Consider the following 25159-nt stretch of genomic DNA (forward strand, 5'->3'; position numbering starts at 1 on the left):
GCGGGCCCAGTACATGCCCACAGATAAGCACGCAGTCGGCGAGGGCTAGGAGAGGAAGCTGGGCTGTGGATGGTTAATACATATGTTTATGATATCACTTTAGCGCAAACCCAGCCAAAGGCAGTGGAGCCCAGTACATGCTCACAGATAAGCACACAGTCAGCGAGGGATAGGGGAAGAAGCTGGGCTGTGGATGGTTAATACATACATATATGATATTACAGCGGGGCCCAGTACATGCTCACAGATAAGCACACAGTCAGCGAGGGCTAGGAGAGGGACCTGGGCTGTGGATGGTTAATACATACGTATATGATATGACTGTAATGCAAGCCCTGCCAAAAGCAGTGGAGCCCAGTACATGCTCACAGATAAGCACGCAGTCAGCGAGGGATAGGGGAAGAAGCTGGGCTATGGTTGGTTAATACATACGTATATGATATTACGGCGGAGACCGGTACATTCTCACAGATAAGCACGCAGTCCGCGAGGGCTAGGAGAGGAAGCTGGGCTGTGGATGGTTAATACTTACGTATATGATATAACTGTAATGCAAACCCAGCTAAAGGCAGCGGAGCCCAGTACATGCTCACAGATAAGCACACAGTCAGCGAGGGTTAGGAGAGGAAGCTGGGCTGTGGATGGTTAATACATACGTATATGATATTACAGTGGAGCCCGGTACATGCTCACAGATAAGCACACAGTCAGCGAGGGCTAGGAGAGGAAGCTGGGCTGTGGATGGTTAATACATACGTATATGATATTACAGTGGAGCCCGGTACATGCTCACAGATAAGCACGCAGTCAGCGAGGGATAGGGGAGGAAGCTGGGCTGTGGATGGTTAGTGCATATGTACATGATATGACTGTAATGCAAACCCAGCCAAAGGCAGCAGAGCCCAGTACATGCTCATCGATAAGCACACAGTCAGCGGGGGCAAGGAGAGTGTTTTGCTTCACTAATGACCGAGCTGAAACACTCATGAACTGATTCTACAAGGCCCGCACATTGAAGGACCAGCATACATCGTCAAACGCCTAACCTTCCACCAACCGGTCAGACACCACCGATCAGCTTCCCTCTCCCTCACAGACACCCACAATTGAGGTACCATTTTTATCAGGAAATGTGGGGGATAGCTAGGTGGTAGGAAATTTGTGGCTCCCTGAAGATTCCAGAATTTTGTCACAGAAAACTGTGAAAAATGTGTGTTTTTACCCAAAGTTTCTGATTTTATAAGCTAATCTGATTAGAAAACACCAGTGAGGACGGGGCAAATCACACTATCGTGGACTCCCCTATAGGCCTACTTTTCAGACATGTCTAAGTTTGGTAGGTTTCCTTGGCTAGCGACCAATCACGGGCTCAAAATCAACAGTTACCCACACTACGAAAAAAAAAAAACTTCCCTGTGTTTGACTGCCCATGTTGGGTTTTGACTCTTTATCCATTGTGGTCGCTAGGCCCAACCATAAAAATTATGTTACATTTTTATGTGATGACATGTGAAAACGCGGAGTCATTGGCAATATGTAGATCACCACGGATTCCAGAAATTTCCATCACGAAATGTAAATAAATAAGTGATCTTAGCCATTTACACAAAGTTTGAATTTTGCAGGACATTATGGTAAAGTGAGTGGAATCAATGCACATATCTCCATCCTGGACACCTCCAGATGTTCATTCCTCAAAAATGTGTTAGGGTTTCTTACTGTTCCTTCAAAGTGAAACCACAACTTACACAGCTTGGTTTTGGAATCCCCAAATGTGCTAGCTTCAAAGAACAGACACTAATAACAGTAATAGATTATTGAACCCAAGACTACTGAAGGTGAGCCATAAATCCATACTAAGGCACCACTTTCATGCATCACTCACAAAGACTTCCATAGTGTCAGCCCTGGGAGCAGTCCAACACAGCAGCACACTCGGTTCAACATACTGTGGCAACTCAAAGGCCCTTCACATTCATACGCCACAGGATGGAACAAGCTTCACAACATCACAAATCAAAAGAATTATGAACTGTGTTTCTACTACCTGTCAAGTATCTGCCTTTCTCGACATTCTGAGTAATACTGTATGTGCGCCAAGTAAACCTTTACTAAGGGCTCTGAGAGCCACTTGAAACTCAGGAAGACATGTTTTTCATGTGCCTTTAGTGCACTCGCTGTGCTAAATCCAACTCCTTCCAGTTTGTGGATGTGGGTTGGAGGGGTGTCTGAGGATGCCTTTGATCCTTGAGTCCTCGAACCGAGTGAGCATGCTCACCTTTGAAACTAAGGTAAACATGCTCTGGATGATCAGCCCAAGGTCTCTAAAGAGCACTTCCAAAACGACTGAGGATGTTAGTTTCTGTCACACAGGGTACTCTGTGACAATGCTGTATGTCCCACCCACCGTTATGTGCCTGTAATGCACTTGTATTTTGTTATCAGAGACATCTTAAGGATTTTGGGGGTCCAGGCCTGAACGTACCTTGGGGTCCCCTGTTCAGAACAGCTTTGAATTTATGATCCAATTTTAGCTCTTTCATGCAATCCTTGGCCGGGTCATTGATAGTGCGCAGACACACTCGTCCACATTCTAAACGTGTTTACATCTAATATTCAGAGAAATTGACCTGTGTTTTCAATATTGTAATACAGCAGCAGCCCACTAATGTTACTGCATATTTTCTCTTTGGCACTCTCTTGTTTCTCAAATGTGAGGTCCTGTTTAGATTTAAAAGAAACTTTATGAATGATGCATGAAATATAAACACAACATTTCTCTGCAAAGTGTCTCTAGTAGGCTCTCCACATCACTCACTTTAAAACTAAATTAAAGACAAACAGTATTTAAAACTATCCTTTCAAGAATTATTCAAAGTCAGTAGGGCAAGACTCTCTGCAGAACAGAGTTGGCTCTATCAGGGGTCGCCTGAAAGACTGGGGCTGTAGGCCAGAGCCCACTTTTCCCATGCCTTAAAATATCTATCTTTGTTATGTGTATTTGTAAAGCACACTGACAGCCACAAGGGTATCATGGCACTATGCAGGTTTGTGTACCTAGTGCTGCCTGTGGTAGGCTGGTTAACTAAAAAGCCAGGTCTTCAGCTTCTTGAAGAATTCAAGAAGAGAGGAGAAGGCCCTGATGAAGAGGGAGAGGCCGTTCTCTGTGGGGGATCGATGTAAGAGAATGTCCGCTGCCCTGATCTGGTTGTGTATGTGCATGGGATGTGTGCGGGTAGGAGTCCTGCGGAGCAGAGATGTCTGGGTGGTTGGTGGAAGGAGACGCAACTGTTCAGGTACGTGTGGGCCTAGGATATGTGTAGTGCCTTGAATGTGTGTGTGAAGAGCTTGAAATGAGTGTGTTTGCTTGTTAGGCGGCAGTGGAGCTCCCTGGGGTGTAGTGTAATGTGAGTTCTGTGTGGAAGGTTGAGGATGAGTCTGGCTTCCACGGCCTGGATAGTTTTAACTCTTCTAGTGAGTTGCTTGGTGATCCGGCAAAGAGGGTGTTCCTGTAGTCCAGCTTGCTGGTACCATGGTGTGACAGTTTTCCTAGTGTTGCTTGGGAGCCATTTGAAGATCTCTCTTAGCATCTTCCCGGTATGGGAGCAGGATGCATTGACAGTGTTGACTTGTGAGATCACGTCCAGTTTGCAGGCAACAATTATTCCAAGGCTCCTGGTATAGATTCTGGGTGTGGGTTTGAGTTCGGCTGGCCCTCAGTTGAAGTCTCATGGTGAGGTGTTTTTTAACGTAGATCACTGCTTCTGTCTTGTCCGTGTTGAGATTGAGACAGTCGGCTTTCATCAAATTAGTGTCTTCGGTCATGCAGGTTGTGAACTTTTTTCTTGTGTTAGGGGTCTTGTCTGAGAAGGAGAGTATGAATTGCTCTGTGTCGATGTGGGAGAGGATGTTGATGCCCTGTGCGTGGATGAGACTGGCCAGAGGGATTCACGCATGCTTTGAAGAGGGTGAGGCTGAGCGATGAACCTTAAAGACTTCACAGATGAATCTGTGAACCAGGTGTTGAAGTTCTTGATGGCTTTCAGTGAGTTGCTGGAGTGCTAGAAGATGTTAGTCCCAACAGGCAAATTCCTGAAAAGGATTTAGGGCCTGATTACGGTATTGGTGGAGGGGATTACTCCCTTCTGCCATTTTACAAGTTCCATTTTATCCTGTGGAACTTGTAAAACGGAGGGCGGGATATCCGTCACATTTGTGATGTCATAAGCCCCTCCACTAAGGTCGTAATCAGGCCCATAGTGTGTACAGATTGCCTGTTGTAAAATGGGACTTTTATAAAATGCAGACAAGGCATAAAATGTATAAATTGCCTTTGGGAGAATTTCTGCATTTTTGTAAGCTTGAAGTGGCTATATTTGAATACCCACATCGCCAGGCCAAGTATTGATCACATATGGAGATAATGCATGAAGATCTGACATCGGAGTTAGCAGGTAAAGAATTAGTGATCACTAAAAATAAAGCAGTCATCCAGAAAATTGGGTTCATTCTACAGAAACATGTGGAAAATTACTTGATATCCAGCGACCACAGCAGAGCTTACATTCATTGCTGCCCCTGCAGTTCCTTGGTGACATCTCAGTGAAATCTCTAAAAATGTTAGAACAATATGGGCTTGTGGAGGTTTGGCGAGAGCAACATTTGTATACTAGAGCATTTATTCATCAACCTGTGATTCATACTCTAGAGTTGATGTTATGGTCATAAGAGGAATATGTAATCCACTTGTATCTGAGATTAAGTTGTTGAAATGTATCTTTCCAATCACCCAGTATTACGAGCAAGTCCTTATAGAATGGAATTCAACTCGGATTAAAGAGACTGAGAGGTAACATACTGCCCCTTATCATTTGTGGTGAGGCGCAGTCCTAAACAACTGCTAGGTAGAGTATGAGCTCACTCATGAATTAGAAAGTGTGCTTATAGCGTACACAATAGAGGCTTCAGTCCTAAAGCCCTTAAAGACGATGCATATTTAGGCAAGATGAGGTATGGATTAAATGACTTTCTTATTTATTGAAATCTCAGTAGAATCCTGGTTCATGTGTGTGGGCAGGTATTGTTTGTATAAAGGAGTGTGTATGGGATCCTCAAAAGGGATATGTGAAACATCAGTGACCACATGCAGACCTCAGACCATCAGCTGAAGCCTCTAGGTAACATGTGAATTTCTGCCGGATTTGGTAAACATGTTGGGCGTCTAGTGCAACCTTCAACCATCTTAGTAAATTTGATTAGACACAGTATGTCAGAAAGTTTTTCTAAAATATGTCTATTCAACAGAGGTTTTTTGTGTACAATTTGGTAAAAAACAAAACGCGGAAAGACAAGTGAGAATGGATAAACAAGCCACTAGAGGAGAAGAACCTTACAAAGAATTTCAGGTCCTGCTAACTCCCCGTTTAGAGCACTGGTAGAAGTGACTGACGTATAATATTTAGTGATTCTCCTTAAACTGAGTAAATATCTTTATTATTGTGGCTTTTAGAGGCCAAGGTGCTAATAATTGTGGATTTTAAAATACTGCACAAGATGCTGGCAGGCAAACTGGCAAATGTTGTACTGAGCTTAGTTTTATGAAAATGTTTCCAAAAACTTAACTGTTGCTCCAAAAACTTAACTGCCAACTCACTTCTTGCCAAACAGCAGTCCGGTTTTAGAGAGGGTTCAGCACAGAGGCAGAAAACCTGAAAGTACTCAACAATTTACACAGGATCAACAATATACTCAGGATGTCGGATAAAGGATAATCATGCTTGTTAATTCTGTTAGATTTCTCTGCAACGTTCAATTAAATTAAACATGGAATAGTACTGAATGCTTTGCATAACAGCATGGGCATCTTTTCTGACCATAAAGCGGTAAACATTTTGGAATTATGACCATGGTGGTTACCGCCGTGGTCATCCGCCACTTCTCCGATCCGACCGCCAGGGCGGATACGACCGCTGGGCTGGAGACCAAGGTCTCCAACCCGGCGGTCGTCACAATACCGCCGGCGGTATCATGACCCGGCTGACCGACATGGATTTCATAGGGTTAGGAACCGCCATGAAATCCATGGCGGTGAGCACTATCAGTGCCAGGGAATTCCTTCCCTGGCACTGATAGGGGTCTCCCCCACCCCCACCCCGAGTCCTTCCCCTACACCCCCCACCATCCCTGCCACCCCCAAAGGTGGCAGGACCCCCCTCCCCACCCCTACCCCCAACATTACATTACACATTCACACCCGACACGCACGCAGGCACCACCAACACACATACCCGCACACACACCAACATACATGCCAACAGCCACACACACAGTCATACACACACACCCACATTCAGACATACACGCACACATCCATACAGACATACATACAGACACGCACTCATTTCCAAACACACAACACCCCCGCATGCATACACGCACTCACACACCTCCTCTACATACACACACCCCCCCATGCACCCACACATCACACAACGCCCCCTACCCCCCCTCCCCTAACAGACGATCAACTTACCTGGTCCGTTGATCCTCCGGGAGGGGACGGGATCCATGGGGGCAGCTCCGCTGCCAGCACCCCGTCAACAGAACACCGCCACGCCGAATCACAGGACGTGATTCGGTGGGCGGTGTTCTGTTGACGGGGCGGTGGAGGTGGAGCTACCTCATCTTTCCCGCCGTCCGCTAGTATGGCTGCTGGCGGCTCTTCGTCCGGAAAAGGACGGAGGGCTGCCAGCGGTCATAATGCGCTGAGCGGAAAACCGCCTGCACTGGTGGTCTTCAGCACGGCGGTCCCTCAGCGGTCTTGTAAAAAGACCGCCGAGGTTGTAATGACCACCAAAGTGTCCAAAGAATTACCCCAATATCTATATCTGGACAGTTTCACACCTACCCTGGCACCGTCTGTGAAGTAGCTAGGATTCACACTAGGCTCCAACATGTATCTTAGACAACACACCATCAAAACAGCTCAATTCAGCCAACTATCATGATGGCACTCTGAATCTTAGCAGGAATTCCAGTGAGCCATATTGCTTCAGTTACAGTAGCTCCCACATTGCATCAGTTCTACGCAGGCTTTTTTGCCTTCCACTGCTGGTCAGAATAAAATTCAAAGTCTGCTGCATAACTCACAAAACCATTAATGAAGACACAAATGCCTGCCCAACCTCTTGAAGTTCAAAATAAGCACAGAACAGATCCTTCACCTGAGCAGCAATTAGTCTGTGGAACTCTCTGCCATTCTTTCTGAGACAACAATTGGGCTTTCTCTCCTTTAGAAGAGTTTTAAAACTTTACTATTCAGTAGACACCCAAACTAGTTAGAACCGTCCATTTGAAGCCACTGCTGAATCCACCTGCCACGCTTGTTGCATTGCTCGTCTGTTTATCTAGTCATGTAAATAATATCCCCATGTATGAGTTGATCAGGCCTGTTTGTTTCATGAATTGCTTCTTGCATGATTGTCACTTGGTGATACTAATGTGATTTCCTGGACCAATGCCCATTACCTATGATCTTGTGCGTATGGTAGTGCTTCAAATGAGTCCTGTAGGTCCTAAGTTTTGTTTCTTATGACTACCCCGGTCTGGGAGGGCATATAGAATATTGTCTTTGCACACAGTATATTTCGCATTAACTCATGTCATCCTAGCCAAAAGTATCATGTGTTTTATGTTTACATTGGGGAAAATGTAACTAATTTCTAGATCCTGTGGTACTTTATTCAGATAATACTTTCCTTGACTTTTTATTGGAGCTTGACATTATAAATGGGCAGGGATGCCTCGAACATTTACAGTATTGCTAGATGAAGCATATAACTGCAAAAGAACATTCCATTGACTCTGAACCCAGAAAGATCATTCGTTTAGATGAAATAGATGGCGGATATATTGCCTTTCTTTGATTCTGTACACTAAACATGCAGCCCTAGATGGACGCTTTGTTGCAGAGTGGTAGGTGTGCAGATGCTTTGTGTAGCTTGTGGAAGGCAGGTACTTAGGGCCTGATTTATACTTTTTTAGCGCAGCATTTGCGTAATTTTTTGACGCCAAAGCGCCGCAAACTTACAAAATATAATTGAATTTTGTAAGTTTGCACTGCTTTTGCGTCAAAAAAGTTACGCAAATGCGGTGCTAAAAAAGTATAAATCAGGCCCTTATTGGCTGTAGATGGAGTGCAAGAGTTCTGGCCCGCTGTCCTTTTCTGGTTGTGATGTCCCCAAACAGAGGAGTTGATGTTAGCTGCTTTGGCCCTTTGCTGAGATGCCTGCCTCAGCTTTGGAGTCCTTGGAAAACAGCATATTGAAGCTTTCTCTTTTGCAAAATGTTTGCAGTTTCTGTAACAGCTGGTGCTTGGACAGCCCACTGAGGGTGTAGAGTCCTAGGAAAGAAGGGGTATTGAAGAAGCAGCTCTTCGTACTTTCAGAAATTGAGCTGGGTAGTTGTATGCTTGAATTTGCTTGATGACCAACATGCCTTATTTCTTGGCACATTATCTATGACTATATCATTTGCTCTGTTCCACACTACAGCATGTCTCTTAGGAAAAATGATTTCTCCTGTCCTTTGGAATTGAATGTGTCCATTGAAGTTTACATTACACATTTATTTAAGTGAGGTGGATGTGACCCTTTAGAGGTACGACTTCTAACTGTTTGCTGTTCTCTTTTCTCCTGCCTCTGCCAGAAACTGGATAAGAAGCTACGAGAGAACTTACGAGATGCAAGGAACAGCCTATTCACAGGAGACAACATGGGAGCCGGCCAATTCAGGTACTACTAATGGACAAATGGTAGTAATGCCCCACTGGTTTAGGTATTTGTTAGAATTCGGGTCTCTAGTTGGCACAGATATACACCCTTGTCCAAGTACGGACCACAATCCTAGTCAGGGTAAGTCACAACACAGTCCAAATTATCCTCTGCTCACCCTCTGGTAGCTTGGCACAGAGTTGGCAGGCTTAACTTAGAAGGCAATGTGTAAAGTAATTATGCAATAACTCATACAGTAACACAGTGAAAACACCACAAGAATACACCACACAAGTTTAGAAAAATAGATAATTTTTCACTGAATAAAATAAAGTCAGAATGTCAAAAATCCAATGTATACAAGCTAAGATATACATTTTTAAGGATTAAATCCCAATAAAGCTCTTACTTCCGCAATAGCTCCAATTAGGGCTATTACGACCTCGATGACTGAGTCATTCACAACAGTCCGAAGCCACTGGCTCCGGTCACAGAGTCGCACGGACCCCCAGACACAGTACCTTTGAAAATGAAGAAACAAAGACGTTGCACGGAGTCGTGGAGGTGATGCATCTCTGGAGCCGGTGCGGTGTCAGTCCCTTACGGCGTCCCGGAGGTGAGGCGTCAGTTCAGTACTGCGAGGAAGGGGAGGCAAGGTGACAGTTCCATCTGGTTGCAGGGGAGCTGATGCGAGGTTGATGGCGAAGCATCGGTTCCTTGTTACCCAGCAGTGTTAATGAATCCAGTCAGTCAGGACGTGATGAGTCGACTTCGCAGTGCCGTGATCACACTGCGGGACGTCAGCGAGGCCGCAGTAGTTCCGTGCAGCGAGGACCACGGAGCCAGAGCAGGCAGCGGAGTCTGTTATGAAATTGCTGAAGTCGGTGAACTAGCTAGATGCTAGTAGATGAAGTCTTTGTTGGCCCTCGGACTTCAGAACAGGAGTCAAACTCAATCCAAGCCCTTTGAGAGCGCTTGTGGGAAAGGCAGACTCCTTGCTGCAGAGGTCAGCAAGCAGCAGGTCAACAAGCAGGGCAGCAGTCCTTCTCAGCAAAGCAGTCCAGATGAGTCCTTTGAGCAGCTATGTGGTCCTTCTGACAGAGTCCAGGTGTAGATCCAGAAGTGTCTGATTTGGTGGTGTCAGAGACCCAGTATATATACCCAAAAGTGCCTTTGAAGTAGGGAAAAGATGGTTTTCAAATGCACAAGTTCTCCTTTCAGCCCAGTCCTGTCTGCTAAGATCCCTGTGGGGGGTTACAGTCCTTTGTGTGAGGGCAGCCCACTGGCTTTTGAAGTGTAAGAGAGAGCCCCTCCACCCTTCCTGCCCAGGAAAATGCATTCAGTATGCAGATGAATACACATGTGACTGAGTGTCCTGTGTTAATGGCTGGCTGGGTGGAATGCACTAGGGAGCTGTCAACCATCACAGACCAGACGTGGATTGGAGACATGCTGTAAGGCGCAGATAGCAGTAAGTGCAGAGAAATGCCCACTTTCTAAAAGTGGCATTTCTAAAATAGTAGTATTAAAACCAACCTTACTATTAAGCAGGATTTTCTACTACCATTCTGGCCATACTAAACATGACAAGGCCACTCCTTCCAGAGCAGAATCTACCACTTAAAAGTATATGAAGGCAGTTCTGATGCTAGTCTATGAGAGGAGCAGGCCTCACAGTAGTGGAAAACAAATTTGTGAGTTTTTCACTACAAGGACATGTAAAACACATAAGTACACGCCCTGCCTTTTACTTACATCGCAACCTGACCTACGGATTACCTGGAGACTACCTTAGGGGTGACTTATCAATAGAAAAAGGGGAGTGTAAGGTTTGGCAAGTCGTTTTAAATGCCAAGTTGAAATAGCAGTGAAACTGCACACACAGGCCTTGCAGTGGCTGGCCTGAGACATGGTTAAGGGGTTACTTATGTGTGTGGCACCATGAGTGCTGCAGGCCCACACATAGCATTTAATAATGTACGCAGTGCACTTTACTAGGGGTTTATGGGTAAATTAAATATGCCAATTGGGTAGAAACCAATGTTACCATGTTTAGGGGAGAGAGAGCATATGCACTTTAGCACTCATAACCAGTGGTAAAGTGTGCAGGGTCCTAAAACCAGCAAAAACAGTGTCAGAGAAATGGAGGGAGGTAGGCGAAAAGTTGGGGGATGACCACCCTAAGGCTGTCAGGTCTAACACTATTACTAATGGAAAACTATTTCAGGACACTAACGGACAACTAGTTCATGCGGTAGTAATGGGCAACGTACTCATCAAACACTATTTCACATATTACTTATAGACAAGTTGTTTAGGAATTACTAATAGACAACTAGTTGAGGTATTACCTACTAATGGGCAGTTAGTAGGTATGAATACTGAGCAACAAGTTCATATATTACTCATGGACATCTAGATCAGGCATTACTGGGGGGCAACAACTAAAGGTATTACTAGTGGACACCTATCTCAGATATTACTCTTGGACAACCAGTTAAAACATTGCTTATTTTCAACCACTTCAGGTATTACCAGCGGCAGCTAGTTCAGGTATTACTTATAAAAGAGTAGTTCAGATATTTCTCATATACTAGTTCAGCATGTACTTGTTGACAGCTCGTTGAAGTATTACCCATAGGGTCCATTTTTGGTATGGATATTGTATTAAATAAAATATACATTTTCTCTTGCAAGCTTTACTCTGTCTCCCCATCACCCTATTTTTTCTATCAACCTTTCCTCCATCCCCACTCTGACTCATCTCAAACCAATTCTCCTACTTTCAGCTCCAAAATAATCCTGCCTAAGCTCTTCCCTCCTCAACCGCATCTAGCTCACCCTCATTTTACTACCATGATCTCCCAAACAACCCTACTAAACTCTCCCTCATTTATCTAATCTTTGACTCATGCAAACCCCTCCTGCTACCATGATCTCCCTAACCCTTTCCACAGACTCTTCCCCTCCTCCATCCCCCTTTACTCATCCCAAGCCATCCCATTACTATAAACTCCCAATTAACACTTCTGGATTCTTCCCTCTATCCCTCCATTAACTCATAATTATACTATTACTGTACTCCTATTTCCCTATACTAATCCTCCACTAATTCCTCTTGAGATCTGGAGTAGCGTGCTACTCGCCAAAAAGCATTTTGGCGCCTCGTCAGGGGTAGTAAGCGCTACAAAAATACAATTACGACTTTGACTTCCCACGGCCCTATTGAATTCGCCCCTTGGATATAATTCTGCTACAATTTTCAGCTTCTCCCATTCTTCTAGTGCACGTCTGCAAGCAGACCTTGGAGAGGGGTGCTGGGTCAAGCCTGGTAATAGTTGCCCTGTCCCAGCTGGTCCATAGAGAACGCCTCCCAGAACCAGAGACAGTGTAATTGTTGTGGTCCTTGCCATACTGATGCACAACTTGTTACTCCTGGAGCTGTAGGGATGCATCTGGTGCTGGCAACACTTCCTCAGTGATCTGAAGTTCCTGCACGCTACCCCGGTGTCTCCCTTTGAGGTTTGCACCCACATGTGAGAACATCATAGATTGATCTGAGCACTTTGTTCAAATTTGAGCCTTTGCTGGCTCTGCCCCACTCTTTTTCTGGGTTTGACATGCAAAATGTTCTTTGTTTAACAAATAGATTTTCACCTAATGCGTTGGTACAGTACTTTGAAACTGTATTGCAATGGTTGTCCTTCTATGGGAGGTGAAGAGCTTTTTAAAATTCTCAGAGTGGGAGTTGGAGACCATGTCTTCAGGATTATGATTGGCTGTGGCAGGAGGTGTCTGTGTGTCCGCTGATAGGTTGTTACAGTTGTCTGTGCTTCTTCATTGCAGCTTCCAAAGGCCTCTGCTGGTGCTTGTGGACAGGAACATAGACTTGGCGACCCCTTTGCATCACACATGGACGTATCAGGCCTTGGTGCACGATGTGCTGGTAAGAGAAGGAAATGCAAAAGCTGCAGTTTGATGTTCCCTGCAGAAAGGCTGCAGCATTAATGTTAGCTTTGAAGGTTCCTGCTTTTTCTTCTGCTCAGGAATAAGGCCTTTAAATCTTCTCAACAGTGTCTTCCAGTAGTGATTTAGTCTATTGTGCCTGTTGTCCAGTGTTTACATGCTTACCTTGGTGGCCTTTGATCTTAGGGTAAAACAATGAAGTCTTTCAATGCAATATATGCATAGTTAAACCAGCATTGGCAAAGCCAATAGGTCTCGCCTGTACGAGAGCTGTTGGCTTTGGCAATGTGTTTTGCCATGCTGTACACCAGTGAGGCTGACCTTCAGCATGGCGAAAAGTTAGTGGCGTGGTTTGGGTGAGTAGAGTGGATTTGTTGTAGTGGAGTAGGGGGAGTAGTGTGTCGTAGAGTTGAGTAGAGTACATTTGATCAGTGACAGAGTTTCATGGAGTAGGGTGCAATATGGTGGAGTGGGGTGGATTGAGTGGGGTGGGGTGGATTGAAATGTGGAATTGTTGTGCATTTGAGTAGTGTGGATTGGAGTGGGTGGTTTGGATTGGAGTGGATTGGATTCATTGGAGTTCGGTGGATTGGATTGGAGTAGGGGAGCTGGATGGATTGGATTGCGGTGGGTTGGACTGAACTGGGGTGTGTTGGATTGGATTGGGATAGAGTGGGATGGTTTGGAATAGTGTGTGGAGGATTGGAGTTAGTGGGGTGGATTGGAGTAGGGTGGATTTAAATGGGGTGGATTGGATTGGGGTTGCAGTGGGATGGATTGGATTGCAGTGGGGTGGGGTGAATTGGATTGGAGTGGGGTGTATTGGATTCGGGTGAACTGGATCATGGTGGATTGGAGCGGGGTGGAGTGGGTCAATTGGATTATTGTGGGGTGGCCTGAGCTGGGATGGGGTAGATTGGATTGTCGTGGGGTGGATTGGATTGGGGGTAGGCTGGTTGGATTAGATTGAAGTGTGGTGGTCTGGATTGGGATAGAGTGGGGTGGATTGGAGTGAGGATGGATTGGAGTTGGGTGGGTTAGATTGAAATGGGGTGGGGAGGACTTCATTGAGTGGGTGGATTAGAGTGGATTGTATTGATGTGGGTGGATTGGATTTGAGAGAGGTGGATTGGGTAGCAGTGGACCTGATTAGAGTGGGTGGATTGATTGGATTGGAGTGGTGTGGGGTTGTATTAGAGTAAGGTGGGTTGGATTGGAGTGGTGTGAAATGGATTGGAGTGGGGTGGGTTGGAGTGGGGCTGGTTGGATTGGAGTGGATCGGAGTAGTATGGATTGGACTTGAGTGGATTGGGTGGGGTGGATTGGATTGAGGTGAGGTGTATTGGATTGGAGTGGGGAAGTTTAGACTGGGCTGGATTGGTGTGGGGTGGATTAGTTTGGGGTGGACTGGATTGTAATGTGTTGGATGGTGGCAGATTTGAGTTGGGTGGATTGGAGTGGGGCAGATTGTTATGGTCTGGAGTGGGTTGTTTGGGATTAGAGTGGGGCTGATTGTTTTGGATTAAAGTAGGGCAGATTGTTTTGGTTTGGGGTTGCAGCAGATTGCAGTGGGGCAGATAGTTTTGGATTAGGCACATTGTTTTGGATTAGACTGGGGAAGACTTTGGACCCATCCCCCCTGCCAGGAATCTCGGGATCATCCTTAATAAGAAACTGGACATGACCGCACAAGTCAGCACAGTCACAACAACCTGCTCCAGTACCCTGAAGAAGTAGAAAAAATCTTCAAACGGCTCTCATGCAACTTCAGGAAAACTGCTATCCAGCCCTTGTCCCCAGCAAGATGAACTGCAGGAGCTCCCTCTACCCTGGAATCACCAAGCAAATCACCAGAAGACCACAAATCACCCAGAGCTCAGCAGCCGGACTGTGAACCTCCCACACAGAACACCCCTCACATGACACCCCAGAACACTGCACTGAGACACACAGTTCACACTCCTCGCCCACACATTCAAGTGGGAATGATAACTTTTATTGTATGATTCATTAAAATCGTTATAATTCCTATAAAATCTAAATGAAATAAAATAGATAGAACATAACACCAATTAATAGCAACTGTTAAAATACACTGGAATGACCTGAACTGTTCTGCAACTAATACAATGAGCTAGTGATACATTTGTTACCTCATTAAGATGGCAGAAGGAGGAGAGCCTTAGAACAGTAGCAGTGGCTGCACCTTTTCCACGGCTGGCAAATTAGAGTGCAATGTGTCCACCAAGCCAACGACGCTTGTGTTTAAGGGAAATATCTCTTCAGCCTCAGTTCAATCAGGTCAATGTAAATAACTGGTGGTCCCAGCTCGCTGGGGGTCATGTGCTCCTGGCACAACCGAGTCTTTTTAGGGGGCCCTCTGGGGCAATACTGCACACCTCGTATATTGCCTACTTCATACATGTTAAAAATGGAGCTGTTAAGTGACATGATTCGCCTCTTAGACACATTTTCACTGCAGCATTACACTATGAATATTACAGGCTCAGAAAAGCGGTGTAAGCCAGAATTTCCTCAACACCAGGGGCCGTATTACACAAAGTGCCCACTTTGCGCAGCCCTGGGGCACTTTGGTATTACAGAAGGGTCCGCAGATGCTTGTGCGGCCCTGATAATAATAGATAATAATTAATAGATATAATACAGATAGCGGTGACGGGCATCCAGCGCTAGTGCGATCACTAGAGGGCTTTCCCCTCCTTTGCGTGGGGCGTGGCCCCATGCAGATGGGGGAATGCGCCCAGAAAGTGTGCCACAAAAAGGTAGCACGCTTTCAGTGTGCCTTCTAATGGCATCCCTCTGGAGGGATGAAAAGAGGTCCCATGGAACCCACAGACATCACCTTGCAGGCGGGTGCAATGACTCACTGCACCCGCCTGCAAGGGGATCTCTGATCCCTCTAAAAAGTGCAGTCGGGTTGCTGCCCGCACAGAGAAACACAGAGCGGCTTTTAAACGTACGCTCCGTAGTTCTCCTGAGTGCCCTGACCAGGTTGCAGCATGAGTTTGCGGCTGCTCAGAGGGCCGTGCATTCTGCCTAATAGGGCACACTTTTCCAGTCTGCACCCGGCCACCCTGCTTTAAGGTGCGCCGTGGCGCAAACCAGGAAAGTGCGCACTTTAGGTAATGTGGGCCCAGGAGTTTAGGACAGATGCAAACAGTATGTGACAGAGTCTCCACCACAGCACACAGTGTGTATGATTGCGTTCATCAGTCCCAGTTCTTCCGTACCAGTCGGCTCTGAATGAACTCAAGCCCAGTCTGTATCTATTAGCTGTCTCTTTTTCTCAAATGCCATGGCTTGTTACAGTACAGTTCTTTATCAGTTGGATAATAGAGGGATACTGGATTTTTTTTTATCCGGCTCTTCATTTAGCTTGCTTATTTAGTTGTTTAATTTGAATTTTGCCTAGCAATTTCATAGTCCAGGTCCCTTCAGCAGATAATAAAATATGGCATCCATTAGGAATTTCCATTAATTAAGGCCATGATAGATTTTTTATCGAGTGAGGGGGGGGGCTCTTTCAGTTGCAAATTTAATGCCCTACACAACACAGGCCCTGTGTATCTAGCCTCTCTTATCTCCTTCCACCCACCCAGACTCCTCCTTGCACATATCCCTCAAATATAGATCCGCAGGCTGGGCCTTCTTGTACATCACTCCTAAAGCGTGGAATGACCTCCAACTGAACATTCAGCCTCCTCCAGTTTTCTGAAATCCCATAGGAAGCTGAAGACCAGGCTTCTTGATTAATTCCCCTCCCTAGGCAATGCTAGGCAAACACACCTGCTCAGTGCCAGGACACCCTCATGGGTGCAAATTAGAAAAAATGAATTTGGCTACATGGGAACGAGAAAGGCGTTCACTTATTTTCTAAGCTGCATCTATAAAGAAAATGTGAGCACATTTGAGGGCCAAGAATTCACGATTTCTACATCTATAAACAGAAAGAGTCAAGTGTGTTCAGGGGACATCATTTTGGCTTCTCAAGTCAAGATTCACTAGCTTTGGGATGAAGAGAGCTCTCAAGAATCACAAGTTAGAAGCTAAATATTGTGGGCGATTCAGATGAATCATGAAATTGTTGAACAGCTGATTGCAAAGAGCAACCTTGCCTTAAGAAGGCATGGAGTACAGCTGGGGGCTTGCAGGGTCAAACTTGTATACTCTTCCCCACAGGTATATCAGTGGAGAGGGTGTGCGAGGGAAGAACACTACTTCTCGAATCCCCATCAAAACTTAATCCATTCCAGGCAGCCTAGATAGTGTCCGTGCCCATGCCACAGTTATTAAGCAGTCTTCAGTGCCATATTTATGGATTCTCCTTCAGAATATGGATCTTAAATTGTGCAGATTGATCAATGTTTTAAAAACAAGCCAACCCTTACTATCGAAACCCAAAATACCATATATTAGTAGGAGCCCGTGAAGTAATCCTCCAAAAGCTCCTGAAGTCAGGATGGCCCAAGAATGGTGCCAGGGATCTGATAACACACACTTGACTTTGAGGTTTTACATTTCAATCAGTACTCCCACATACTTGGCAGTATTTAGTTCTGCTAAGTAGAAATTTCAGCCTTTCTGTGAACAAGTGAGGTGAATGGATGGCGGCTTCAAGGGCACTAGAGGGAACAGAGATCTGTGCTGAAATGGCCAACTCAGCCTGTGACACTGGAATGCATCTCCAAGAAAAGAGAGAAACCGCCCACGCTCCTAAAGTCCACCAGAATTTTCTAGCTATTAAGAACCCCCAGGTTCCTCCTGAAGCCGCAGAGGCGCTCAGCAGCACTACGAGATATGGATTTTACTGTCACTTAAAGGATGCGGTCTGAGTAGCACCACTTTTCAAACACTGCGTTAGTACACCTAGCAGATCATTGTTGGTGGAGCATGTTGGCCACCCCACATGTGGTTTCCATTTCCACTGCCCTACCCCCTTCACCGCCCTGTTGACGGCTTATGGATCTTTCGGTCTGGCTTAGGTTAGGACTTCTTTTGAAGTTAGATATGTAGTTTGAGGGGACAAGGTCCATGCAAATGTTTTGGCCTGTGCGCAGCCGAGGAGCTGAATAATGCCCTGAGGAATCAAAGGCATCTGTGTCTCTGATGACAAGGGCAGCATCAGAATTTGATCTTTCTCTGGCACTTGTGACATAAGATGCACATGTTCCTGCTTGGTGCCTTTCTGGGATTTGGAGCTGCATGCAGCCCATCTCCTGTAAGCTGGAATGGGGGCTGAAGCTTTGTTGCAGGCTCTGTCCTGCTGCTGGTGCATCAGTGTAGAAAAGTCAGCCTTTGAAATAAGCCAGAGAAGCCAACTCGTAGCACTGAAAGCACTCCAGGTCTCTTATCAGAGACAAAGGAACCTACAAGGACATGCTGCAAGTGCCGTGGAGCAGCCACGAGGAGCCGTCTCCCTGACAATGAGCATGCTTGCCGGCAGCCAGTGTTTCACTGATACAACTATATTGATCCCCTACACCAGTCCCAGTCCCTCTTGCCTCTGTCCAGTGTGTCGTGGCTAGAAACCCATCACTAGCTTCTCAGCCTTGCTGCTGGAAGAAGGGTCCTTAGCCACACGTTTGGGGTTTTCAGAGTGGGCTGAGCTGTGTAGTGTTTTGACCCCTTGTTGGCCCTGAGACCAGAGTGCAGCATTCATAAGCTGGATCATGAGGTCTTTTCTATGCCCTGATGCCATCCCGCTATTTGATCTCATAGTGAAAGCCCATTCTGCAAGAATGACCCCTGTGCCAAAAACAGCTCACCCTGTGTTGCTGCTCTGCACAGGGAATGAGGTTTTCAAATGCTAAGGTACAGTAGAGACCCTGACCCTAAACCAAAGCACAGTTCATGTCCATCTGTACAGCCCAGCCTTGGGATCCCCGGACCATGACCAGTGGTTCCCTGTATATATCTTTTTAAAGTTAGTTGGCTGATCTGTAAGCTGGCCTCCTCCCTCACTGCATACCTAGCTGCTGTTGGAATTTCTTTCATTGAAATCGGCAGATCATGCGCTGTTGTGAGAGAAGCTAAGAGGCCCAAAGCATCCCTAAAAGAAACAGCGATGTTTCTCATCTCAGAGGCAAGTGGGGCCAATTGAAAGTTTCAGTATAATGTTTTTAAAGGCAAAGGAAACACTGGTAACCTTATAACATATGTGGTGTGCAGGAGACCTCCAAATCTACAGTCGTGTGACCTTCTGTATCGCTGGCGCCAGTGGGCACATCAGACGCTGATTGCAAGGTGTCCTCAAGAGTGCTTTTGTGTTGGAGAACGTCTGAGGAGCCCATAAGTGTGATTTGGAGATGAGGTTGGCAGTGCTACCGAAAGGGCGTTCCATTGGCACCAAACAACCATGTAAGTTAATTAGGTCCAAGTATTTAAATAACCCAAGCCTGTTCCTAAGTTACTTTCGTAGGTAAAATTAGCACTTGTATAGCGCACTACTCACCCGTTAGGGTCTCAAGGCGCTGTACTCATACCGCTATGGAACCCCTCCTGGCTTTTCCCTGTGAGGCGCCCACTCCTGAGCACCCCCAGGGTGAAGCCAGGCATCCAAGCGCTGTTGGGGCCGTTGTGGAGATTAAGCAAGTTATTGCCCAGAGTTGCAGAGTGGGACCCATGAATTAGATTAGGCACCGAGGCGAGAATTATCTGGTCAAGGGGAATTGAGCCCAAGACCTGCCGAAGCGGGACTTGAACCCTGGTCTTGAGCCAGATCTCTGCTTCAGGGTCTGCCGCTCTAACCATTGAGCCACACTTCTCCAATTCACAGGTAGAAGCCTGCTACTTTTGTCGGGTGGTTCTTCTTTCACATGGGACAGTGCACTTGAAAGTTCTGTTTAACTATGTATATTGCAGAAAAGTGCTATAAAGTTTCACTAAATGTATGACTTCGACTGATGGCCTTATCATGTTTGAGAACACATTATTTGTTTGCAGTTACTCTTCCTGTTGAAATTGAATTGAACCTATGTTATAATGATGCCAATGAAAACCACTGTTCCTTGAATATACAGTTAAACCTCCTTGAGTCCATTCTGCACTGTGTAGGTCAGTGCCTCAACCCTTCACAGAATCTTTCAGCAGATTGAAATCTGTGGACAGCAGCTCAGTGAAAACTCAGTAATCAAAGCAGACCTTGTGTCCATTCATGAGGCGCTGCTTGAACCTTCATACATCAAGGGAGAAATTGAATAGTGGTGCTACGACCCACATTAGACTGAGAAAAATGCCCCTTGAGCGTGTTCCATCACAGTGTAAACTACTGCAGAATCCTACATTCCTCTGGACCTGTCGCAGAAATGGCGACTTGACTGAGCTCACATCGATTCTTTGTACCTCGGCCAAGGTTTGGTCCCATGTGTCTGCCTTCTGCTCACTCGTGACTGCGTCATTCAACACCTTTCCGTGCATGACAGGACCCTGCTGTCTTCAGAAAGACCTGTATTTTCCTTAGATTGGTGACTATATTTTCTTTGGTTATAAATCTTTGAAAACGGTCACGGAAGGCCAATATGTTGAATGCTGGCAGCACAGCCACAGCTCTTAGGTCATTTCCTGCCTTCGAGAAGCTATGGTGCCACCCCATTTGTCAATGCTTGTGAAAATAGCAGCTTGTTGGACTACTGGGGTCTCCAGCCCTCTGAAGTGGTGTCTGGGCTAAATCCATCCTTTTTCCTAGTGTCTAAAACAAAATATTTATTCGAACACTTATGCAAGTTAACTTGGCGGCAAATGCCACAGCACGCCTTGATCTGCTTCCATCCGAGGAGCACAAGGCGATAAAATCTTAAGACTGTCCTGAATGAAACCACTGGACCACAGGTGCATTGATCATCCAATTTTCAGACGTGAAAGCTCACACCTTGAAGAAATTATTTTCTATAATTAATTGAAATTGGTGAGTTTGCCACAGAGCAGGCCCACATGACTCCCGGACGTGAGGAACAGACAATCCAGTCATATGGGAGCATCCAGATAATTAGTACCATTTGCTGAGGACCTTTGGCAGAGCACCAGATGGGAGAGACCACCAAGGGAAGCAAGCAACACTAAATCCCACAGAACAGACGGCTCTTTCTACATGTGATCTAGTGTTGAGTCAGAGTACAGGGAACTCAGGGCCAGGTGATTCAGATCACAAGGGGAGACACAACCTAGGTCACATAGAGCACAAGACACTGTCCGATGGAGACATCCAGATCCCCTAGAACGCCTGAGACTGTCCCTGATGGACACCCACCACTAGATAACATAAAACATGAGACGGTCCAAGGCAGATATCTTTACTCCAGATGCCATAGAACACCTGGGACTGTTCATGATTGACAACCAGCACTAAATGGCATAGAATATGAGAGACAGTCCATGTTAAACACCCAGCACTAGATCACATAGAACATTAGGGACCATTCCAGTGAGATATTCTGACTCCAGGTTCTATAGAACTCCTTGGACTGTCCATGATGGACACCCAGCAGTAGATGAAATAGACCATAAGAGACGGTCCAAGGGAGACATCCAACTCTAGATCACATAGCACACAAGAGACTGTCTGAGTGAGATAACCTGACTCCAGATCCCATAGAGCACCTGAGGCTGTCCATGATATACACTGAGCACGAGAACATATAGAACACAAGAGACTGTCTGTGTGAGACATCCTGAATTCAGATCCTGTAAAACACATGAGATTGCATCATTGACACCCAGCACTAGATGACATAGATCACAAGATACAGTCCAAGGGAGACACCCAACACTAGATCACATAGAACATGAGAGACTGTCCCAGGGAGACATCCTGACTCCAGATCCCATTCTGACACCATATTCCATAGAACACCTGAGACTGTCAATGATGGACACACAGCACTAGGTAAGATAGAACACATAGAAAACCTGAGACTATCAATGATGGACACCCAGCACAAGGTGATATAGAACACAAGAGACTGACCAAGGGAGACACCCAACACTAGATCACATAGAACTGAGAGACTGTCTCAGGAAACATTCTGACACCATATTCCCTAGAACACCTGAGACTGTCAATGATGGACACACAGCACTAGGTAATAAAGAACATAACAGATGGTCCGAGGATGACATCCAGCACTAGGTCACATAGAACACCTGAGAGTGTCAATGATGGACACCCAGCACTAGGTAATATAGAACATGAGATGGTCCGAGGATGACATCCACCACTAGATCACATAGAACACCTGAGACTGTCAGTGATGGACACCCAGCATGAAAGACTGTCCCAGGGAGATGTCCTGACTCCAGATTCCATAGGACACCTGAGACTAAATGATGGACACCCAGCACTAGGTGATATAGAACATGAGAGACGGTCCTAAGGAAACACCCAACACTAGATCACATAGAACATGAGTGACGGTCCAATGGAAACTTGAAACTGTGCAAGAGTGACACCCAACTGTAGATGTCAGCGGAGAGAGAGAACCAAAGTTTACAATGCCAGAACATTCAGAACACGAGAGACTAACCAGTGGAGACACTCGGAGCTATATCACAAAGTACATGCGAGACAGCCCAAGGGAGACACCGATCACACTGAATATGAAAATGCCTAAGGGTGACACCTCCCGTTCATGAAGAAGAGTCACCTCTGAAGAGACTCACAGCTGGATCAGAGATTATGAAAGAATATCCAAAGGAGGTACTCAGTGCTGGGTCAGAGATTATCAGACGTTATCCGAGGGAGGTACTCAGTGCTGGATCAGAGATTATCAGAGCCTATCCAAAGGAGGTACTCGGTGCTGGATCAGAGATTATCCAAGGGAGGTACGCAAGTTGGATTGCTGGACCTACTGGAACTGGCCCAAAATAGAATAGATTGGGTGCACGAATCTATTAGCCAGTTTATATCAAATTTGGGACAGCATAAGATGATAGACTATGGAGGATGTCTTGTGGTTTTCTCCCATATTACTTGTTTTTAATTAGTTTTCTTCTAGCGGTTTGCTTTTGGGCCGATAGTTTTTTTTATGTGTGTTTTTTTATGTCTGTATTTTACATGGCACTATTTATTAAACAATTTTCTAGATATTCCTTTATTAAGACTGATCATTGGAGTGAATGGGTGTTTTAAAAGTGTGTTGAGTGGTGGACAGTTCTTTGTTCCCCCCAGGGGTTAATTTTCTTTAATCACTGTGCTACGGTGCCCTGCCCCCTTGGGGTGATAGGTTTAGTGGGGCCCTCACTCCCCCTTGTTCTTGTAGTGCCTGCTGTAATATGCAATACAAAATAAATAACGCTAGTTACATTTGTACATATAGGAATAATCAAACAATATTATCCAAAGATAACTTTTTTGTTACAATCAGTATTTCGATGTCTTAAGTCTGATAATGTATCCAACTGTACAAAGAATTCCATTATCGCAATTTTGGATTTAGTCAGAATGACAAAACCTAAACCTACTATTCTTAATCGTACGCAGAAAGTACTCACCAATTTCATGAAAGGAGTGCCATATGTGCGTAAAAATAGCTGTGACTAACGTATCAATGAAACATTTTATTTTTTCATAAATCTGTTTATTAGCATTTTATCACAACATAACATCAAATTATAAACCATTGACATTCGGATATATTGCATTGCATAGTTGAAAACGACAGGAAAGGAAGACAGTTCGGGTATCATGGCAAGTTGTCGTCAGGGTTCTGGCCCTTCTGCTAAGCTACACAGAAGTTGAGCTCCACAGCACACTCTTTTCAGGAACACTCCACTGGTACAAACATGGCTTACACCTATGGCCTCGAGTAGTGAGTATCAGCAGAGAACTGCCGAATGAATGCGGTGCGAAACAAAACGGATCATTGTGCCATTTCTCCCCCCACTTACATTGCAGCACGAGTATGATTGGCTGGTAGGCAGATACTGTAGACATTTTACAAACAAACATTACAAACAATAACAACTGCTGGTTACTTGACATCCAAACGATAAATTTCCATACAAGCGCCTCCTGATCGGGCTGAGGACTACTCCGCCTCAATCCGGCACGTCGGCAGAGGGGCGTAGTCGGACGCCAAATCCAGCAAACAGTGCACTTCCGACCTCCAGCACTGCATCAAATCTCACCAGTGGGCACACACATCTCCCCACCACAGCGTACCAAACCTTTAAAGTACACTCATCCATACTAGACCGAGCCCCCCTCGTCTGGGTCCCCGTTCATATTCCGCAGTCGCAACATCAGCTCCTCCCAGCCAGCCATCAACGGAAATTGACGCAGCCCCAACAACTCCTCCCTCTTCAGCACTGCTCCCTCAGCCCCTGCCCACACCTCAAGAGAGCATCTCCAAGCCTGCACCGGCGGAGATCAATGAAACATTTTATGTGCAGAATTGTAGCAAATTATGATGTGATTAAGAGCCTGATTTAGATCTCGGCGGAGGGAAATATTTGTGTAACAAACGGGACAGATATCCCGTCCGCCGTATTATGATCCCATTAACTCCTATGGAGATCATAATACAGGTGACAGGAAATCTTATGTTTGTGACGGAGTCTTCCCTCCACCAAGATGTATATCAGGCCCTAAGTCAAATAGGTTACAAAATGGAGCATTTAACTTTTAAGTACATCTCAGTCAATATGCCATTACTTTAATCATTAGGTATTTATTTGCTAAATCTTTCCAAAAGATATCCTTGATGTGTAGCCTCAGTTAGGACCCTGTGCACCACTAGTGCAGAGTAGCTAACTCTACCATCACAAACTGCTGAAGCCTGAGCTAGGACCTTGTGCACCTCCAGTGCAGGGGCGATAACTACTACGGTGAACTGCTGCAGCCTGAGCTGGGACCTTGTGCATCTCTGTGAAGGGGAGATAACTCTACCATCACAAACTGCTGAGCCTAAACTTAGACCAGGCGCACCATAAGTGCAAGGGAGATAACTCTACCATCACAAACTGCTGCAGCCTGAGCCTAGACCTTGTACACCTCTGGTGTAGAGGAGATAACTCTACAATCAAAAACTGCTGCAGCCTGAGCTTGGACCTTGTGCACCTCTAGTGCAGGGGAGATAACTCCACCATCACAAACTGCTGCAGCCTGAGCCTAGACCTTGTGCACCTATAGTGAAAGGGAGATAACTCTACCATCACAAACTGCTGCTGCCTGAGATAGGACTTTGTACATTTCCGGTGCAGGGGAGAAAACTCTACCATCACAAACTGCTGCAACCTGAGGTAAGCCTTGTGTACCTTGAGTGCAGAGGAGATAACTCCACCATCACAAACTGCCGCAGTCTGAGCCTAGAGCTGGTGCACCTCTAGTGCAGAGGAGATCACTCTATCATCACAAACGGCTGCCGTCTGAGCTTGAACCATGTGAATCTCCAGTGCAGGGGACATAA

At 45.7% G+C, this 25159-nt stretch overlaps 1 protein-coding gene across 1 annotated transcript in view; it reads left to right on the forward strand.

The window, feature by feature from the left end:
* Nucleotides 1–25159, forward strand: part of SCFD1 (sec1 family domain containing 1) — a 354775-nt gene that overhangs the window by 85758 nt on the left and 243858 nt on the right. Inside the window, exons 9-10 of the mRNA XM_069209057.1 lie at nt 8707–8792; nt 12618–12717. Of these exons, the coding sequence (XP_069065158.1) occupies nt 8707–8792; nt 12618–12717 (186 nt within the window). The remainder of the gene's footprint in view (nt 1–8706; nt 8793–12617; nt 12718–25159) is intronic.

This window comes from Pleurodeles waltl, chromosome 9 (assembly GCF_031143425.1).
Source record: "Pleurodeles waltl isolate 20211129_DDA chromosome 9, aPleWal1.hap1.20221129, whole genome shotgun sequence".
In the NCBI taxonomy this organism is placed as follows: domain Eukaryota; kingdom Metazoa; phylum Chordata; class Amphibia; order Caudata; family Salamandridae; genus Pleurodeles; species Pleurodeles waltl.